Genomic DNA, 20,383 nt, shown 5'->3' with positions numbered 1-20,383 from the left:
ATTTAATCAAACAAAAACTTTTCCTGTTAAGAATGGTCAGTCTGGTCATGCTGCAAAGCTAGTTACAGTATATGAAATAGTTGCATACAGCAATGTCAAACAGTCCTTCAAAATAGTGCATTAAATTAATTATTTAACAACATTGCACATATGGTTAATTCGTATTTAAAGGGAAGAATGGATTTGCCTGAAGAAATTTAGGGAAATCATGGAAAACCTAAATCAGGATGGCCAGACATGAGTTTGAACCGCTGTCCTCCCGAATTTGAGTCCAATGTGTTAATCACTGTGCCACCTCGCTTGGTCTTAATATGTACACTCTATATTTATGGAGGTGCAAAGCTATGTCTTTTTGCTGGTGATATGAGTATTGTAATCAAAAAAAAAAAAAAAAAAAAAAAAAAAAAAAAAAAAAAAAAAAAAAATTCGCTGAGGAAGTTGTAAATAATGTGCTTCAGAAAATTATTAAATGGTTCTCTGCAAATGGACTCTCACTAAATGTTGAGAAAATACAACATATAAAATTCTGTGCAGTAAATGATAAAATTCTGTGCACTAAATGGCATAACACAATTGATAAATATAGAGCCTAAAAAGAGGTCTGTTGCTAAGGCAGAATATTCAAAATGTCTGGGTATGCGCATTGATGAGAAATTGAATTGGAAGAAACACATTGATGATCTGCTGAAACGGTTTGGTTCAGCGACTTATTCTACAAGGGTTATTGCAAATTTTGGTGATAAACATATCAGTAAATTAGCCTACTATGTCTCTTTTCATTCACTGCTTTCATATGGCATCATGTTATGGAGTAATTCATCATTAAGAGAAAAAGTATTCATTGCACAAAAGCATGTAGTCAGAATAATAGCTGCATCTCACCCAAGGTCACCTTGCAGACATTTACTTAAGGTACGTGGGATATTCACGGTACCTTTGGAATACATATATTCACTTGTGAAATTTGATATTCATAACCCACCCCAGTTTAAAACTAATAGCAAATTGCATAGGTACAACACTAGAAGAAAGGGTGATTTCACTATTCAGAAAGGGGTGAATTATGCTGCCACAAAAATCTTTGTTCATTTAGCAAATAGCACTAAAGGTCTGACAGATAGCCAACCAGCATTTAAAAACAAATTGAAGGAATTTCTGAATGACAACTTCTTCTACTCAATAGATGAATTTTTAGATATGAAGTAAAAACTGTAAAATGTTGATGATGATGGTAATAAAAATAATATTAATAATAATAATAATTATTATTATATCATGTAAAGAAAACTTACGGCATGTTAAACTTACACATCCCACATCATTATGAAATGTCGTATTCATGAGCTATGGAACAAATATTAATGTAATGCAATATAATGTAATGAGTAATCGTCATGCAGTTCTTCTTAATCACTTTAGAGAAAACATAAATCTGCATTGCTGGATGGTGATTTGAACCCTACTCCTCCCTAAAGTTCATATAAAGTGTTAATCATTGCACAACCTCAATTTGTATTTGTGCTATCAGTGGTCAAATGTTTGTTCTGTAATATTATACTAGGTTAGCATCAGTTAAAATGAAAATCTAACATGTAACAGAAATGTAAATAAATGCCCACTCATTTTTCTGGAATATGCACTATCTTATAATAGCTCAGTCCAGGCTCAATTCTCGAATTAAATTTCCATGGTCTTATAATTTATGTGAATCTATTAACCAATTTATTCTGTTCATTAGTAATTTTCTATTATTGTAAAATATATTGCACAAAGAGACTAACTTAAAATATTATGTGAAAATATTTTTAGTAGTACCCTTCTACTTTCAGATTATTGGTTGATTGATATAACTCTTGACATATTTTATATTAAAAACAAAGATTCCAAGACTTACCAAGCGGGAAAGTGCCGGTAGATAGGCACAATGTATAAAACACAAACACATACACAGAATTTGAGCTTTCGCAACCTGCGGCTGCTTCATCAGGAAAGAGGGAAGGAAAAGGAAAGATGAAAGGAAGTGGGTTTTAAGGGAGAGGGTAAGGAGTCATTCCAATCCCGGGAGCGGAAAGACTCTTACCCCTTGTGCCTAACTACCAGCGCTTTCCCACTTGGTAAGTCTTGGAATCTTTGTTTTTAATATATTTTTCCCATGTGGAAGTTTCTTTCTATTTTATTTACATCTTGACATATTTTGTTATGATTTAAACAGTCACCTTGGGTTTAATTCAATTAAAAATATAATTGGAAAAAAGGGAATCACAACTTAACAAAAATTTTGTCCAGAATCTTATAGTTTCTTTGTGTTATAGTTATTTTTAGATAAATATATCATGTGACCTCTACCTAATTCATAAGCGAAACATTACTTTTTACATATAGGTTTTGCAGTACCTGGTCTCATCTGGAGCTGATCTCCAGGCTAGAAATTTAATGGGTGAGACTGCACTGCACATTGCTTCTCGCTCTCAGTCCCTGGAAACTTTTAAATTTCTGCAGCAGTCAGGTATTCCAATTGACTCTCAGGACCTCCAAGGAAAAACTGTTCTGCATCATGCTGCTGAACTTGGGGATGCTCAAATGGTGAAATATCTACTAGATCAGAAATGTCTCCCTGTTGACTGCAGAGACAAGTATGGTCAGACTCCATTAATGTTAACAGCAGAGTTTCCAAGAAGTGAGGTGTGTATGTTGATGATACTATTATTGCTGTAGATCACTTCTCATAAGAATAAACAATATACAGGTTGGTCTATCTGAAGTTTCAGATGAGATTATCTTGAAAATTATACATCAGGTAAAAATAGTGAGTAAGACAAGTTCATAAGCTCAAAGGAGGACATCAATTGATACTACATGTGACCCCCAACTGCCGCCCCCTTGTGTGGGGTGGGGGGCAACTTTTAAATCTTAAATGGAAACTCCAGTTTTTTATTGCAGATTCGGATTCTCCATAAAAAATTAATCTAGTTTTGTCTGAAACATTTTTTAAAACCATTGACAGATGGCGCTGAAATCGAGAAAAATCAAAATTGGAGAAGAACTCTGATTTATTTAGAATTATCAGAGAAAGACACATGAAATCGATAAAAAATATGACCAATTCTATCATTATGCCAAATTAAGCTAGTTTTGTACAAAATGTACTATATCCTACTTTTAGCATTACTCATGAATGACTACATGGACATAGTAGAATGATGTTCCCATCGAGTGCTTCATTAGTGTGAGTCCTCTTGCCTCTCAGATGTTTGGGTGCTTCATTAGTGTGGATCCCCTTGCCTCTCACAATTTGGGGTGCTTAATTAATGAAATTATCCATGAAGAAATTGCTCAAAATTATCCCTATTTGCTTCAGTGAATAAAGTCAATCGTCTGCGAAAGTTGTCCACAGTTTTGAGCACCACATCCCGTGGTATGGCTGCACATGCTCTTCGAATGCATTGCTCCATATTGTTTCTGGTTATAGGGTGTCTTTCATAAACAATATTTTTTAAATAACCCCACAAGAAAAAATCAGGAGATGTTAGGTCTGGTGAACGTGGAGGCCACTGAATTGGTCCGCTGTGTCCTATCGACCGAACAGGGTACCGTAAATTTAAAACATTCTGCACATTTTTAGCATAATGGGGATCTGCTCTGTCCTTTTGGAACCACATTCATTGCCTAGTTTCGAAAACAACATCTTCCATCAGCTACAACAAATCTTCACAAAGGAGTTGTAAATAAGATTCCCCAGTAACATTTCGGTCAAAAAAATATGGACCTATCAAGTAACCATTTAAAATTCCATACCAGACCATTAACGACCATTTGTGTTGATTGTCAATGGGTCTGTGACAGTGTGGATTGACAGGGGACCAATAATGACAATCTTGATGATTTAATTTGCATTGTTTTTGAATGTGGCTTCATCGGTGAACATAATCTATCTAAAAAAATCATTGTCACCTCTTATCATTTCCAAGGCTCATTGGCAGAAATGCATGCTATTTGCATATCTTCCGGGTTTAATGCCTGTATCAGTGTGATATGATACACATGATATTTATATGCCTTCAAAATCCTCAAAAGAGTTGATTTCAGTATTCCAGTTTGTCTCTGAATTGCACAACTACTAATTTTGAAATTCAGTTGAACACAGGCAAGAACAGTAAGGGTACGAGCATCATTTTCATTGTATTTGTGATAACGAGATGGACAGTGCATGTATCCATTTTGATCTCGTTGAGTGCAATTTCGAATAATGTTTTCTCTTGGATGTTGTCTTTTTGGGCAATGATCAACAAAAAATTGTGCATTCCAGTGTAATTGTTATGGAGTTCACCTAAAATTAACATCATATCAACAATCTCTGTAGGAGGATAGTTAGCCATGTTTTGCTAAAGAATAATTTACTTTTGTCAGTTGATGTTTACGGTTCACAATCTGAAAGTGAAGTGACGTCTGATCGCATTGCACCGACCTTTATACCAAGCCATAGTTCGCAGTTTGGCCACAGTAGTTCCACAGTTTGGTGAGTAATGCAATTATGACTAGTTCCCTAATGATATTTTAATACCATTCCGCCTCCCTCCATCAAAACCTGAGGCAGGTAGTATACATTGTGTAAAAAAAATAAATAGCTTTATTTGGTGTAATGAAAGAATTGGTGCACACTTTGTATTGATTTAGTGCGTCCTCTCAGATCATTCTACATAAATTAAAGTTCTTTCCCAATTTTAATTTTTCTCGATTTCAGTGTCACCTGTCAATGGTTTAAAAAAATGTTTCAGACAAAATTTGATTACTTTTTGTGGGGAATCCGAATCTGCAATAAAAAATGGGGGTTTCCATTTAAGAGTTAAAAGTTGCCCTCTGCACTACCCAAGGGGGCGGAGGCTAGTGGTCATGTGTAGTATAATTTGATGTCCCCCTTTGAGTTTACAAGCTTGTGTTACCCACTATTTTTACCCGGTCTATAGTTTCCAAGATAATCTCATCCAAAACTTCAGATGGACTACCCTGTATATTAACAGCTTCTTTGTATTTGCTAACTTATGGTACTAACTACAGCATGCTTCAGTGACCTTTTGTAATTTCCAAGGGCTGAGGCTTTAGATTTTCATATTAAGTTTCGATGATGCAAGGTTCTGCATTTTTTGCAAAGTGTTTATTTCCCTGAAAAGTGAAGAAACAGCTAAGTAGGTCCACACTGTTAAAACGTTAAGTAAGTTGAAGTAATAACAATGACAATATATGTTTACAACACATTTGCTAGAACTCGCGCATTGACATCACTGTTATACAAACTCATGTTGCAGAATCTTGTGAGTTGAATAATGTAACATGTATATACACACAGTATTCCTATAATAATATGATTGTGAATTGCATCTGTAACAAAGTAAATTACTCAAAACAATTAAAGTATTGCTGGCTTGCACAGTTACCATATTAAATGAATTGGAAACATTCATTGATTCACTATCCAATGGATTATAGCACACACTGCTTCTTATTTGTGCTATTGCCATATCTTTAAATCCTGAAGAAGAACTTAAGAAAATATTTGATGAATGTGAATGAATCATTTATATCGTGTATTTTATACGAAACTAGTGGGATTTTTGATGCCATGTTTGATGCATGCATCTATGTTTTCCGTTGTGTTTGATTTGAAGGTCTCTGTTCCTGTGAAGGGAAACATGGCTTGTATGTTGTTATATAAATACATACATTAAAAAAAAATTGCATCACCTTGGTTCTGAGAGTTCCAGAAGCTGTACAGAAAATTGGAATGGAAATCAACATAAATACCATCTCCGCCCTTTTTATTGCTCATGAAAACCACACATTACATGTTCTACCACCATACAGCAAGACCTTCAGAGGTTGTGGTTCAGATTTCTGTACACACTGGTACCTCTAATACCCAGTACCATGTCTTCTTGCATTGATGCATGCCTGTATTCATCGTGGCATACCATCCGAAATTTCATCAAGGCACTGTTGGTCCAGATTGTCCCCCTGCTAAATGGCAATTCGGCATAGATCCCTTAGAGTGGTTGGTGGGTCATGTCAGCCACAAAAAGCCCTTTTCAATCCATCCCAGGAATATTCAATAGGTTTCATGTCTGGAGCACATGTTGGCCATGCTAGTCAAGCGATGTTGTTATCCTGAAGGAAGTCATTCACAAGATGTGCATCATGGGGCACAAATTGTAGTCCATGAAGATAAATGCCTTGCTAATATGCTACCAATATGGTTGCACTATTGGTCAGAGGATGGCATTCACTTATTGTACAATGATTATGGCACCTTCCATGACCACCAGTGGTATACGTCGGCCCAACGTAATGCCGCCCCAAAACAGCAGGGAACCTCCAACTTGCTGCGCTTGCTGGACAGTGTGTCTAAGGCATTCAGCCTGACTGGGTTGCCTCCAAACACGTCTCCGATGATTGTCTGGTTGAAGACATATGCGACACTCATCGGTGAAGAGAATTTGATGCCAAGCCTGAGCGGTCCATCCGGCATGTTGTTGGGCCCCTCTTTACCATGCTGCTTGGTGTTGTATTTACAAAGATGACCGTTGCCATGGATGTCGGCAGTGATGTTGCACATCATGCACCCTACTGTTCATAGTTTGAGTCATAACAAAATGTCCTGCAGCTGCACAAAAAGAATTATTCAGTGTGGTGGCATTGTTGTCAGGGTTCTTCCAAACCATAATCCATAGGTAGTGATCATCCAATGCAATAATAGCCCTTGGGCAGCCTGAGTGAGGCATGACATTGACACTTTCTGTCTCTCTGTATGTCCTCCACGTCCGAACAACATCGGTTTGGTTCACTTTGAGAGCCTTTCCTGGCACAAAGTAACAATGTAGATGCGATCGAACCACGGCATTGACTGTCTAGGCATGGTTGAACTATAGACAACACGAGCCGTGTTCCTCCGTCCTGGTGAAATGACTGGAATTGATCACCTGTTGGACTCCCTCCATCTAGTAGGTGCTGCTCATGCATGGTTGTTTACATCTCTGGGCGGGTTTAGTGACATCTCTGAACAGTCAAAGGGACTGTGTCTCTGATACAATATCCACAGTCATTGTCTGTCTTCAGGAGTTCCAGGAACCGGGGTGACACAAAACTTTTTTTGATCTGTGTGTCTGCTTCTCCATATAGATTTTGTTTGAATATTTTCCCTGAAAATTGCCCTTCCAATGATGAAAGTGTTTTAAACTTGTTTTGCAACAACAGTAGTAATCATAATATAAGGTGTTGTGATGGGGGAGGAAGGAGGGAACAGTGGAGAAAAGTTTACATGTTCATTAAAAATGGAAATAAAGTATCTGATTTGTATAAAAAGAAAAAAAAATTCCTCGAGGAAACAGTACTTACCTTCTAGAAGCTAAATTATAATTACTATTGGTAAACACAAATAAAAGTATTTTAAACAGTTTGTTCCTTCCAGAGAGAGGAAAGAGGGATAAGTTGGCCCCTCAGACACCATGTTGGGAGCAACCTTCCTTATGTGGTACCAAAGGAAGACAAGGATGAAGAAGGAGGATGCATTAGAGAGAGAAAGCAGTTGAAAATGTACAATGTACAGTGAGATGCTCTCTGCCAACTACAGTCAAGAGATAACAAAAGTACAATGTAGAGACTGGGAAATATGAAGATAAAACACATAAAATATCACAAAAGTGAAGCTGAGTAACTAAATAACAAAGTACTGCAAAAACACTATAAATGCACATAATTATATACGAAACAAATATTACAAAGAACACTGGGGAATACATTCATGAGACTGAGTACGAGTAGGTGGCAGAATGTAAGGATATGTTGGAGGAAGAATTTTCCTGTGTTGGAGTTCAGGGAAACTGGTACTGGGTAGGAGGATCCCTTTCTCCCCTCTAATCACTGTGTTCTTTGGTCTGTACTACCTAAGGTGGTTATTTGTAAATACTTTAGGAGTAAAAGAGAGCACTCACCAAAAAGGCTGAAGTTTTGAGTCATAGACAGGTGCACACAAGAAAAGGATAAAACTTGCTAGCTTTCAGAGTAATCATTTTTTGGGCTAGAAAACCAACAGGTACAGAAACTGGTTGGATGCACAGTGCCAGTGCTGCATTTTGGCAGGTGGACTAGATTGGTATGGGGGATGTGCTTGGTGAGGCTTCCAGCTGGCGCCATGTAGGGACATAGGTGTGTGTGTTTTTATGTTCTACCAGAACTTTCCTACAAAATTGTATCAAGGCACTTATTTGTTGGTCTTTGTGCAGCTTCTACATTCTTTTTTATCATTCCTACATCCTGAGTGTTGCTGTTCACTTCCAACATTTTTAAATCTTCCTCATTTCTTTATTAATATCACTAACTGATCTCTTATTCATACCTATGTCTGTTGTATGCTTTTCAATCCTAGTCCTTCTGCTGCTTTTGTTGCACCTGTTTTAAGGCAATTTCATTTGTTTTCCACTCCTTCATGACTCGTTATTCATTTTGTTTTCATATGGTTTCCATGGCAGTCTTGAGATTTTAGTCCATTCAACTTGTCTAGGTTCAGACATTTCAACTACATACTCCTTAACTTTTTAATTCCAACTGGCGTTTCACTGATACTAGGTTATGGTTATGATCAGAATCAGTAACCGGGTAAGTCTTGCATTCACTGACTGTTTTCCTGAAACTAGTGTTTTAACAAAATGTAGTCTATTTGATATCTTCCATAATTACATTGCATAAGTCATGATAACTTCTTACACAATGTGTTCTTGAAATGTGTTTTGAAAATGATGGACTTTATGTGGAGCACTTAATTCATTTAATCTTACTATTCTAAGAAGGGAAAGCAGAAAGGTGGAAGGAGTATATAGAAGGTCTATACAGGGGCAATGTTCTTGAGGACAATATTATGGAAATGGAAGAGGATGTAGATGAAGATAAAATGGGAGCTACAATACTGCATGAAGAGTTTGACAGCGCACTGAAAGACCTAGGTTGAAACAAGGCCCTGGGAGTAGACAATATTCCATTAGGACTACTGATAGCCTTGGGAGAGTCCAGTCCTGACAAAACTCTACCATCTGGTGAGCAAGATGTAAGAGACAGGCGAAATTCCCTCAGACTTCATGAAGAATATAATAAGAAAGCAGGTGTTGGCAGATGTGAAAATTACCGAACTATCAGTTTAATAAGTCACAGCTGCAGAATACTATCGTGAATTCTTTACAGATGAATGGGAAAACTGGTAGAAGCTGACCTTGGGGAAGATCAGTTTGGATTCCATAGAAATATGGGAACACGTGAGGCAATACTGACCCTACGACTTATCTTAGAAAATAGATTAAGGGAAGGCAAACCTACATTTCTAGCATTTGTAGACTTAGAGAAAGCTTTTGACAATGTTGACTGGAATACTCTCTTTGAAATTCTGAAGGTGGCAAGGGTAAAATACAGGGACCGAAAGGCTATTTACAATTTGTACAGAAACCAGATGGCAGTTATAAGAATCGAGGGACATGAAAGGGAAGCAGTTGTTGGGAAGGGAGTGAGACAGGGTTGTAGTGTCTCCCCAATGCTATTCAATCTGTATATTGTGTAAGCAGTAAAGGAAACAAAAGAAAAGTTCAGAGTAGGTATTAAAATCTATGGAGAAGAAATAAAAACTTTGAGTTTCGCTGGTTGACATTGTAATTCTGTCAGAGGCAGCAAAGGACTTCGAAGAGCAGTTGACCGGAATGGACAGTGAGTTGAAGGGAGGGTATAAGATCAACATCAGCAAAAGCAAAACGAGGATAATGAAATGTAGTCAAATTAAGTTGGGTGATGCAGAGGGAATTAGATTAGGAAATTAGACACTTAAAGTAGTAAAGGAGTTTTGCTGTTTGGGGAGCAAAATAACTGAAGATGGTCAAAGTAGAGAGGATATAAAATGTAGACTGGCAATGGCAAGGAAAGCGTTTCTGAAGAAGAGAAATTTGTTAGTATCAAGTATTGGTTTAAGTGTCAGGAAGTCGTTTCTGAAAGTATTTTTATGGAGTATAGCCATGTATGGAAGTGAAACATGGACAATAAATAGTTTAGACAGGAAGAGAATAGAAGCTTTTGAAATGTGGTGCTACAGGAGAATGCTGAAGATTAGATGGGTAGATCACATAACTAATGAGGGGGTATTGAATAGAGTTGGGGAGAAGAGGAGTTTGTGACACAACTTGACTAGAAGAGGTGATCGGTTGGTAGGACATGTTCTGAGGCATCAAGGGATCACCAATTTAGTATTGGAGGGCAGGGTGGAGTGTAAAAATCGTAGAGGGAGACCAAGTGGTGAATACATAAAGCAGATTCAGAGGGATGTAGGCTGCAGTAGGTACTGGAAGATGAAGAAGCTTGCACAGGATAGAGTAGCATGGAGAGCTGCATCAAACTGGTCTCAGGACTGAAGACCACAACAACAACAACAACATTCTATTATTTTACTCATAGATCGCAAGTTTTCTGTTTGTTTTCTGTTCCCTTCTTTCAAAAATGGCTGCAATCTTATCTTCTGTTATGAATACATTTTCATCACCACTGAAATATTTTGTGAGTTGATTAATGCAGTCATAGGATTCTTCAGTTTCACCATCATCCACATCTTTAGTATTGAAATATGCTTGTATATTTACAATGTCTGTTGGATACCCATTCAATTTCACCATCAGCACTCTGTCATTTTTCTGCAGATAATCCTTTAACCTATTCCTTATTGTTGCCATTCCTTTCCAGAATGTATGTTTACTTTGCCATGGAGTGTGAGTTGAGTTGAAACTTACTGATAGATTCAAATGTGTTCTGTATCAGGGTTCAACCTGGAAGCTTTGCCTTTCATGGAACAATGGTCTACCAACTTAGCTATCCAGACAAAATTCACAACTATCCCCCATTCTCCCTCACAGATTAACTTCCACCATTTCCTCCCTCCAATTTTCCAAAGTTCACAGAAGTTCTCCTGCATACCTTGCAGAATTTGAACTACTGGATGAGAGCAAATTGTGCAGAAATGGCTTGGGGGTTGATAGATGGATTTTAATTCTGCTGTTTAATGTGTGTTTCTTGAAACTTACTGGCAAATTAAAAAGTGTGCTACTCTGTGACCCAAACCCAGAAGCTTTGCCTTTTGTGGGAAAGCACTCTGCCAACTGAGTTATTCAAACTGTATCATTATGTGACCAGGTAGGAACAATGCCAAGATCTCCACTACAAGAACTTCCTTTTCCTCCACATTTTGTGTCACTGATTCATAAAATATCAGCCTATATCCTTTTAATTTATACTTTAAGATTTTATAATTTCCTTTACTGACTTAGCACTGGAATCTTTCATGAGCTTATTCTAATAAGGTTTGTCTCTTTGGCTGGTGGCACCTAATGTGCAATCCCCCTTTTAGAGATCCAAACGGGTGACTATTTTACCTAAGAAAGTACAGGTTGGTGATTGAAAAGGTAACTGCAAACCTTGATGAGTGGAGAGAATACCATCCGGAAACCATATGGAAACAAAAATTGGTATGGCCCTTGGAGCTAATATTCAGTGCTAAAAATCAAATGGGCAAGGGACTTATCAAAGATTAGAATTAAAACTTCCGAAGAAATTGTATGCTGTAGGTGGGAACATAAGACATTATCATCAACTTTTAAAGGCTATGCCTTGCCACTGCAACCATATTTGTTACATTTCTGCTGAGTTTTTCAATTCAGCACCCTGTTTGAGTTTAAGTCCATCCATCACTAAATCTACATGATTCATCCACTGTCATCCTTTTCCTTTCTTTCATTCGAATATGGTGGTCAAGAACGCATTGTGACAAATCATGCCACCAATGAATTTTGTTTTTCTCTTTTCTATCATATTGATCAATATCACTGTTTTATCTATTTCCTTGAGGACTTCTCATCTCACTTTCTCTCTCCAGCTTATTTTCAGCATCCTTCTCTATTTCTGCATTTCAACTGTGTCCAGGCACTTTAGTCTCTCTTTCATTAGAAACCATGTGTCACTGCAATATATCAAAACACTTTAGACAAATGATTCTATAAATTCTTTCACAATCTCAATATTTATGTGCCTACTGGGATGAAGCTGTTTCTTGTTAATGAAAGCTGTTTACTGAAGACAGTTCTCCTTTTGATTTACATGGTGCAACTATTGTCTTGACTGACAATGCTTCCTAAGTAGCACAACTGACTGCATTATTATATGACTTCAGCATTTATTTGGATATTTATTTGTCTCTCTTGGATTTTTTGACGGTTATTACTTTGGTTTTTTGAAGTATCGACTTACAGGTATACTTTCTTTAGCGCTGATAAAAAGAACTCACAGCATTTTGTTTTAGTTCCATCTCCAAATCTGCAGTTAATGCAGTATCAACTGCAAACCTTTACAATGGATTTCTTGTTGATTATTTGATAATGCTGATCTTTTGCTTAAATTTGCATATGGCCTTGTCAGTGAACATATTGCATAAATATGCAAGTAGTGTGCCACTTTGTCTCATTCCCTGCTAAGGAATGGTTAACACACACTTGATAAAAGTATGTGTTTTCTAAAGAAGAGCGGATATGAAACAATAATGATTAATAAGCAAAATCAGAAGGAGTACACTGGAAAAAATACAGAAGTAAAAAAAAAATAGGAAATGCCTAGATGAAAGAGAAGAAGCTGCTGCTGCTGCTGCTGCTGCTGCTGTTGCTTATCATCAAGCGAATGGAGCCAGAAGCACTTACCCTTTTAGAGTGAACCCAAATGGACTGAGTTGTAAGTTTGTTATCCATAGTGTTGGTTTTGTGTTATAAAACACTTCCAATGACTTGGTATTATTAGTTTCTAACACAAAAAGTTTGTGAAAATTTGTTCTTCTTGACAGTTTCTAGCCCACCCCTTGATCTGTTAGCTACAGTAATCACAGTGAATACTGGCAGAAAAGGTGGGCATATAAAAAATCAAAACTGATTAATTACTGCTGCTTGAATAATTAAACAAATTAATTGCAAAGAATTACTGAAAGAAATTGGAAGGTACACATATCCTGTGTAAACTTAAACTGGTACTAATATCAACAGACCTTCAATGTCAATACATTTAAGATCACTATTCATCATTTATGTTATGTACTTCTTCACATTAATTCCATTGTGTGTAGTCCTGATAATAATGATGTAGGGTTGCTCCTCTGCTGCTTTTGCAAATTCCTCTTGTCTGGTCTGAGCCTCCTGATGCAGGATACTGGGTACAGGTAAAATGATGAACAGGCAGCTGCAGTCTATGTGAACGTATGAATAAAACTTTGCTTTTCCAATAATTTTTTCTAACATTTTTAATGCACACTTGAAATACATATTTTTAAACAATACTTGTATGACAGATCTTGCCATATGCCACCACTACCACTTATAAAAATGAACAGGGGAATATACAGAAATTAATCAATTGAAGACCATATCTCTTCTCTTTTTTGTATCAAAACATTATCTCTGCTTCAAAGCAACTTGTTACTTTACTTGTTACTTTACCTTTGGCTTAGTCTTCCCTCTTTCCTGAGGAAGCAGCCGCCGGTTGCGAAAGCTCGAAATTCTGTGTGTGTGTGTTTGGGCATTTTATTTATTGTGCCTATCTACCGGCGCTTTCCTGCTTGGTAAGTCTTATGGGAAAAATATATTAAAAACAAAGATTCCAAGACTTACCAAGCGCGAAAGCACCGGTAGACAGGCACAATAAAACAACACAGAAACACACACACAAAATCCCCAGCCCTCGCAATCAACGGCCGCCCCTCCAGGAAAGAGGGAAGGAGAGGGAAACACGAAAGGATGCGGGTTCCAAGGCAGAGGGCAAGGAGCCACTCCAATCCCGGGAGCGGAAAGCCCCACCGTAGGGGGAAAAAAGGACAGGTGTACACTCGCACGCACACACACACACATATCCATCCGAACATACACAGACACAAGCAAACATTTGTAAAGGCAAAGAGTTTGGGCAAAGATGTCAGTCGAGGCGGAAGTACAAAGGCAAAGAAGTTGTTCAATGACAGGTGAGGTATGAGCGGCGGCAACTTTAAATTAGCGGAGGTTGAGGCCTGGTGGATATCGAGAAGAGAGGATATACGGAAGGGCGAGTTCCCATCACCGGAGTTCGGATAGGTTGGTGTTGGTGGCAAGTATCCAGATAACCCAGATGGTGTAACACTGTGACAAGATGTGCTGGCCATGCACCAAGGCATGTTTAGCCACAGGGTGATCCTCATTACCAACAAACATTGTCTGCCTGTGTCCATTCATGCGAATGGACAGTTTGTTGCTGGTCATTCCCACAAAGAAAGCGTCACAGTGTAGGCAGGTCAAATGGTAAATCACGTGGGTGCTTTCACATGTAGCTCTGCCTTTGATCGTGTACACCTTCCGGGTTACAGGACTGGAGTAGGTGGTGGTGGGAGGGTGCATAGGACAGGTTTTACACAGGGGGCGGTTACAAGGGTAGGAGCCAGAGGGTAGGGAAGGTGGTTTGGGGATTTCATAGGGATGAACCAAGAGGTTACGAAGGTTAGGTGGACGGCGGAAAGACACTCTTGGTGGAGTGGGGAGGATTTCATGAATGATGGATCTCATTTCGGGGCAGGGTTTTAGGAAGTCGTATCCCTGCTGGAGAGCCACATTCAGAGTCTGATCCAGTCCCGGGAAGTATCCTGTCACAAGTGGGGCACTTTTGGGGTTCTTCTGTGAGAGGTTCTGCGTTCGAGGGGATGAGGAAGTGGCTCTGGTTATTTGCTTCTGTACCAGGTCGGGAGGGTAGTTGCGGAATGCGAAAGGTGTTTTTAGGTTGTTGGTGTAAAGTTTCAAGGATTCAGGACTAGAGCAGATTCGTCTGCCACAAAAGCCTAGGCTGTAGGGAGGGGAACGTTTGATATGGAATGGGTGGCAGCTGTCACAATGGAGGTACTGTTGCTTGTTGGTGGGTTTGATGTGGATGGATGTGTGAAGCTGGGCATTGGACAGATGGAGGTCAACGTCAAGGAAAGTGGCATGGGATTTGGAGTAGGACCAAGTGAATCTCATGGAACCAAAGGAGTTGAAGTTGGCGAGGAAATTCTGGAGTTGTTCTTCACTGTGAGTCCAGATCATGAAGACGTCATCAATAAATCTGTACCAAACTTTGGGTTGGCAGGCTTGGGTAACCAAGAAGGCTTCCTCTAAGCGACCCATAAATAGGTTGGCATTTGAGGGGACCATCCTGGTATCCATGGCTGTTCCCTTTAATTGTTGGTATGTCTGGCCTTCAAAAGTGAAGGAGTTGTGGTTCAGGATGAAGCTGGCTATGGTAATGAGGAAAGAGGTTTTACGTAGGGTGGCAGGTGATCGGTGTGAAAGGAAATGCTCCATTGCAGCAAGGCCCTGGACGTGCGGGATATTTGTGTGTAGGGAAGTGGCATCAATGGTTACAAGGATGAATTCTGGGGGTAACAGACTGGGTAAGGATTCCAGGCGTTCGAGAAAGTGGTTGGTGTCTTTGATGAAGGATGGGAGACTGCATGTAATGTGTTGAAGGTGTTGATCTACGTAGGCAGAGACACGTCCTGTGGGGGCTTGGTAACCAGCTACAATGTGGCGGCCGGGATATTTCGGTTTGTGAATTTTAGGAAGTAGGTAGAAGGTAGGAGTGCGAAGTGTCGGTGGGGTCAGGAGTTTGATGGAGTCAGGTGAAAGGTTTTGTAGGGGGCCTAAGGTTTTGAGGATTCCTTGAAGCTCCTCCTGGACATCAGGAATGGGATTACCTTGGCAAACTTTGTATGTAGAGTTGTCTGAAAGCTGACGCAGTCCCTCAGCCACATACTCCCGACGGTCAAGCACCACGGTCGTGGAAACCTTGTCAGCCGGAAGAATGATGATGGATCGGTCAGCTTTCAGATCACGGATAGCCTGGGCTTCTGCTGTGGTGATGTTGGGAGTAGGATTAAGGTTTTTCAAGAAAGATTGAGAGGCAAGGCTGGAAGTGAGAAATTCCTGGAAGGTTATGAGAGGGTGATTTTGAGGAAGAGGAGGTGGGTCCCAGTGTGATGGACGGAACTGTTCCAGGCAGGGTTCAATTTGGATAGTGTCTTGGGGAGTTGGATCATTAGGAGTGGGATCAGGATTATTTTTCTTCATGGCAAAGTGATATTTCCAGCAGAGCCTACGAGTGTAGGGCAGTAAATCTTTGACAAGGGCAGTTTGGTAGAATCTGGGAGTGGGGCTGAAGGTGACGTCTTTGGTTAGGACAGAGGTTTCGGATTGGGAGAGAGGTTTGGAGGAAAGGTTAACTACTGAATTGGGGTGTTGTGGTTCCAGATTGTGTTGTCTAGAATTTTGAGGTGTTGGGGGGAGTGGAGCTGGAAGTGGGAGATTGAGTAGATGGGAGAGACTGGGTCTGTGTGCAATGAGAGTAGGTTGAGGTTTGTTGGAAAGATTGTGGAAGGTGAGTGAGTTGCCTTTCCGGAGGTGGGAAACCAGGAGACTGGATAGTTTTTTGAACTTGAGGGTGGGATGCTGTTCTAATTTGTGGTTGGCCATGTCTGCTTGTGTCTGTGTATGTGTGGATGGATGTGTGTGTGTGTGCGAGTGTGTACCCGTCCTTTTTTTCCCCTAAGGTAAGTCTTTCCACTCCCTGGGTTGGAATGACTCCTTACCCTCTCCCTTCAAACACACATCCTTTCATCTTTTCCTCTCCTTCCCTCTTTCCTGACAAAGCACCCGTAAGTTGCGAAAGCTTGAAATTTTGTGTGTGTGTTTTTGTGTTATTTTGTTGTGCCTGTCTACTGGCGCTTTCCCGCTTGGTAAGTCTTGGAATCTTTCTTTTTAAACCCCCCCCCCCCCCATGAACCATGGACCTTGTTGTTGGTGGGGAGGCTTGCGTGCCTCAGCGATACAGATAGCCATACCGTTGGTACAACCACAACGGAGGGGTATCTGTTCAGAGGCCAGACAAACGTGTGGTTCCTGAAGAGGGGCAGCAGCCTTTTCAGTAGTTGCAAGGGCAACAGTCTGGATGATTGACTGACCTGGCCTTGTAACACTAACCAAAACGGCCTTGCTGTGCTGATACTGCGAACGGCTGAAAGCAAGGGGAAACTACGGCCGTAATTTTTCCCGAGGGCATGCAGCTTTACTGTATGATTAAATGATGATGGCGTCCTCTTGGGTAAAATATTCCGGAGCAAAATTAGTCCCCCATTCGGATCTCCGTGCGGGGACTACTAAAGAGGATGCCGTTATCAGCAGAAAGAAAACTGGCGTTCTACGGATCGGAGCGTGGAATGTCAGATCCCTTAATCGGGCAGGTAGATTAGAAAATTTAAAAAGGGAAATGGATAGGTTAAAGTTAGATATAGTGGGAATTAGTGAAGTTCGGTGGCAGGAGGAACAAGACTTCTGGTCAGGTGACTACAGGGTTATAAATACAAAATCAAATAGGGGTAATGCAGGAGTAGGTTTAATAATGAATAGGAAAATAGGAATGCAGGTCGGCTACTACAAACAGCATAGTGAACGCATTATTATGGCTAAGATAGATACAAAGCCCACACCTACTACAGTAGTACAAGTTTATATGCCAACTAGCTCTGCAGATGACGAAGAAATTGAAGAAATGTATGATGAAATAAAAGAAATTATTCAGATAGTGATGGGAGACAAAAATTTAATAGTCATCGGTGACTGGAATTCAAGTGTAGGAAAAGGGAGAGAAGGAAACGTAGTCGGTGAACATGGATTGGGGCTAAGAAATGAAAGAGCAAGCCGCCTCGTAGAATTTTGCACAGAACACAACTTAATCATAGCTAACACTTGATTTCAGAATCATGAAAGGAGGTTGTATACATGGAAGAACCCTGGATATACTAAAAGGTATCAGATAGATTATACACTCCGGGAAATGGAAAAAAGAACACATTGACACCAGTGGGTCAGACCCACCATACTTGCTCCGGACACTGTGAGAGTGCTGTACAAGCAGTGATCACACGCACGGCACAGCGGACACACCAGGAACCGCGGTGTTGGCCGTCGAATGACGCTAGCTGTGCAGCATTTGTGCACCGCCGCCGTCAGTGTCAGCCAGTTTGCCGTGGCATACGGAGCTCCATCGCAGTCTTTAACACTGGTAGCATGCCGCGACAGCGTGGACATGAACCGTATGTGCAGTTGACAGACTTTGAGCGAGGGCGTATAGTGGGCATGCGGGAGGCCGGGTGGACGTACCGCCAGAATTGCTCAACATGTGGGGCGTGAGGTCTCCACAGTACATCGATGTTGTCGCCAGTGGTCGGTGGAAGGTGCATGTGCCCGTCGACCTGGGACCAGACCGCAGCGATGCACGGATGCACGCCAAGACCGTAGGAATCCTACGCAGTGCCGTAGGGGACCGCACCGCCACTTCCCAGCAAATTAGGGACACTGTTGCTCCTGGGGTATCGGCGAGGACCATTCGGAACCGTCTCCATGAAGCTGGGCTACGGTCCCGCACACTGTTAGGCCGTCTTCCGCTCATGCCCCAACATCGTGCAGCCCACCTCCAGTGGTGTCGTGACAGGCGTGAATGGAGGGACGAATGGAGACATGTCATCTTCAGCGATGAGAGTCGCTTCTGCCTTGGTGCCAATGATGGTCGTATGCGTGTTTGGCGCCGTGCAGGTGAGCGCCACAATCAGGGCTGCATACGACCGAGGCACACAGGGCCAACACCCGGCATCATGGTGTGGGGAGCGATCTCCTACACTGGCCGTACACCTCTGGTGATCGTCGAGAGGACACTGAATAGTGCACGGTACATCCAAACCATCATCGAACCCATCGTTCTACCATTCCTAGACCGGCAAGGGAACTTGCTGTTCCAACAGGACAATGCACGTCCGCATGTATCCCGTGCCACCCGACGTGCTCTAGAAGGTGTAAGTCAACTACCCTGGCCAGAAAGATCTCCGGATCTGTCCCCCATTGAGCATGTTTGGGACTGGATAAAGCGTCGTGTCACGCGGTCTGCACGTCCAGCACGAACGCTGGTCCAATTGAGGCGCCAGGTGGAAATGGCATGGCAAGCCGTTCCACAGGACTACATCCAGCATCTCTACGATCGTCTCCATGGGAGAATAGCAGCCTGCATTGCTGCGAAAGGTGAATATACACTGTACTAGTGCCAACATTGTGCACGCTCTGTTGCCTGTGTCTATGTGCCTGTGGTTCTGTCAGTGTGATCGTGTGACGTATCTGACCCCAGGGATGTGTCAATAAAGTTTCCCCTTCCTGGGACAATGAATTCACGGTGTTCTTATTTCAATTCCCAGGAGTGTGTAATGGTAAGACAGAGATTTAGGAACTAGGTTTTAAACTGTAAGACATTTCCAGGGGCAGATGTGGACTCTGACCACAATCTCTTGGTTATGAACTGTAGTTTAAAACTGAAGAAACTGCAAAAAGGTGGGAATTTAAGGAGATGGCACCTGGATAAACGGAAATAACCAGAGGTTTTACAGAGTTTCAGGGAGAGCATAAGGGAACAATTGACAGAAACGGAGGGAAGAAATACTGTAGAAGAAGAATGGGTAGCTTTGAGGGATGAAGTAGTGAAGGCAGCAGAGGATCAAGTAGGTAAAAAGACGAGGGCTAGTAGAAATCGTTGGGTAACAGAAGAAATATTGAATTTATTTGATGAAAGGAGAAAATATAAAAATGCAGTAAATGAAGCAGGCAAAAAGGAATACAAACGTCTCAAAAATGAGATCAACAGGAAGTGCAAAATGGCTAAGCAAGGTTGGCTAGAGGACAAATGTAAGGAAGTAGAGGTTTATCTCACTAGGGGTAAGATAGATACTGCCTACAGGAAAATTAAAGAGACCTCTGGAGAAAAGAGAGCCACTTGTATGAATATCAAGAGCTCAGATGGAAACCCAGTTCTAAGCAAAGAAGGGAAAGAAGAAAGGTGTAAGGAGTATATAGAGGGTCTATACAAGGGCGATGTACTTGAGGACAATATTATGGAAATGGAACAGGATGTAGATGAAGATGAAATGGGAGATATGATACTGCGTGAAGAGTTTGACAGAGCACTGAAAGACCTAAGTCGAAACAAGGCCCCCGGAGTAGACAACATTCCATTGGAACTGCTGACGGCCTTCGGAGAGCCAGTCCTGACAAAACTGTACCATCTGGTGAGCAAGATGTATGAAACAGGCGAAATACCCTGAGACTTCAAGAAGAATATAATAATTCCAATCCCAAAGAAAGCAGGTGTTGACAGATGTGAAAATTACCGAACAATCAGTTTAATAAGCCACAGCTGCAAAATACTAACTCGAACTCTTTACAGACAAATGGAAAAACTAGTA

At 40.7% G+C, this 20,383-nt stretch overlaps 1 protein-coding gene across 1 annotated transcript in view; it reads left to right on the top strand.

The window, feature by feature from the left end:
• LOC126281081 (serine/threonine-protein phosphatase 6 regulatory ankyrin repeat subunit B-like) overlaps positions 1–20,383 on the top strand; it is a 243,704-nt gene that overhangs the window by 21,848 nt on the left and 201,473 nt on the right. The window contains exon 4 of the mRNA XM_049979814.1: positions 2,383–2,682. Coding sequence (XP_049835771.1) covers positions 2,383–2,682 — 300 coding nt within the window. The remainder of the gene's footprint in view (positions 1–2,382; positions 2,683–20,383) is intronic.

This window comes from Schistocerca gregaria, chromosome 1 (assembly GCF_023897955.1).
Source record: "Schistocerca gregaria isolate iqSchGreg1 chromosome 1, iqSchGreg1.2, whole genome shotgun sequence".
In the NCBI taxonomy this organism is placed as follows: Eukaryota; Metazoa; Arthropoda; class Insecta; order Orthoptera; family Acrididae; genus Schistocerca; species Schistocerca gregaria.
Note: the sequence above shows the minus strand (reverse complement) of the source record. Positions and strands in the feature narration are given on the sequence as shown.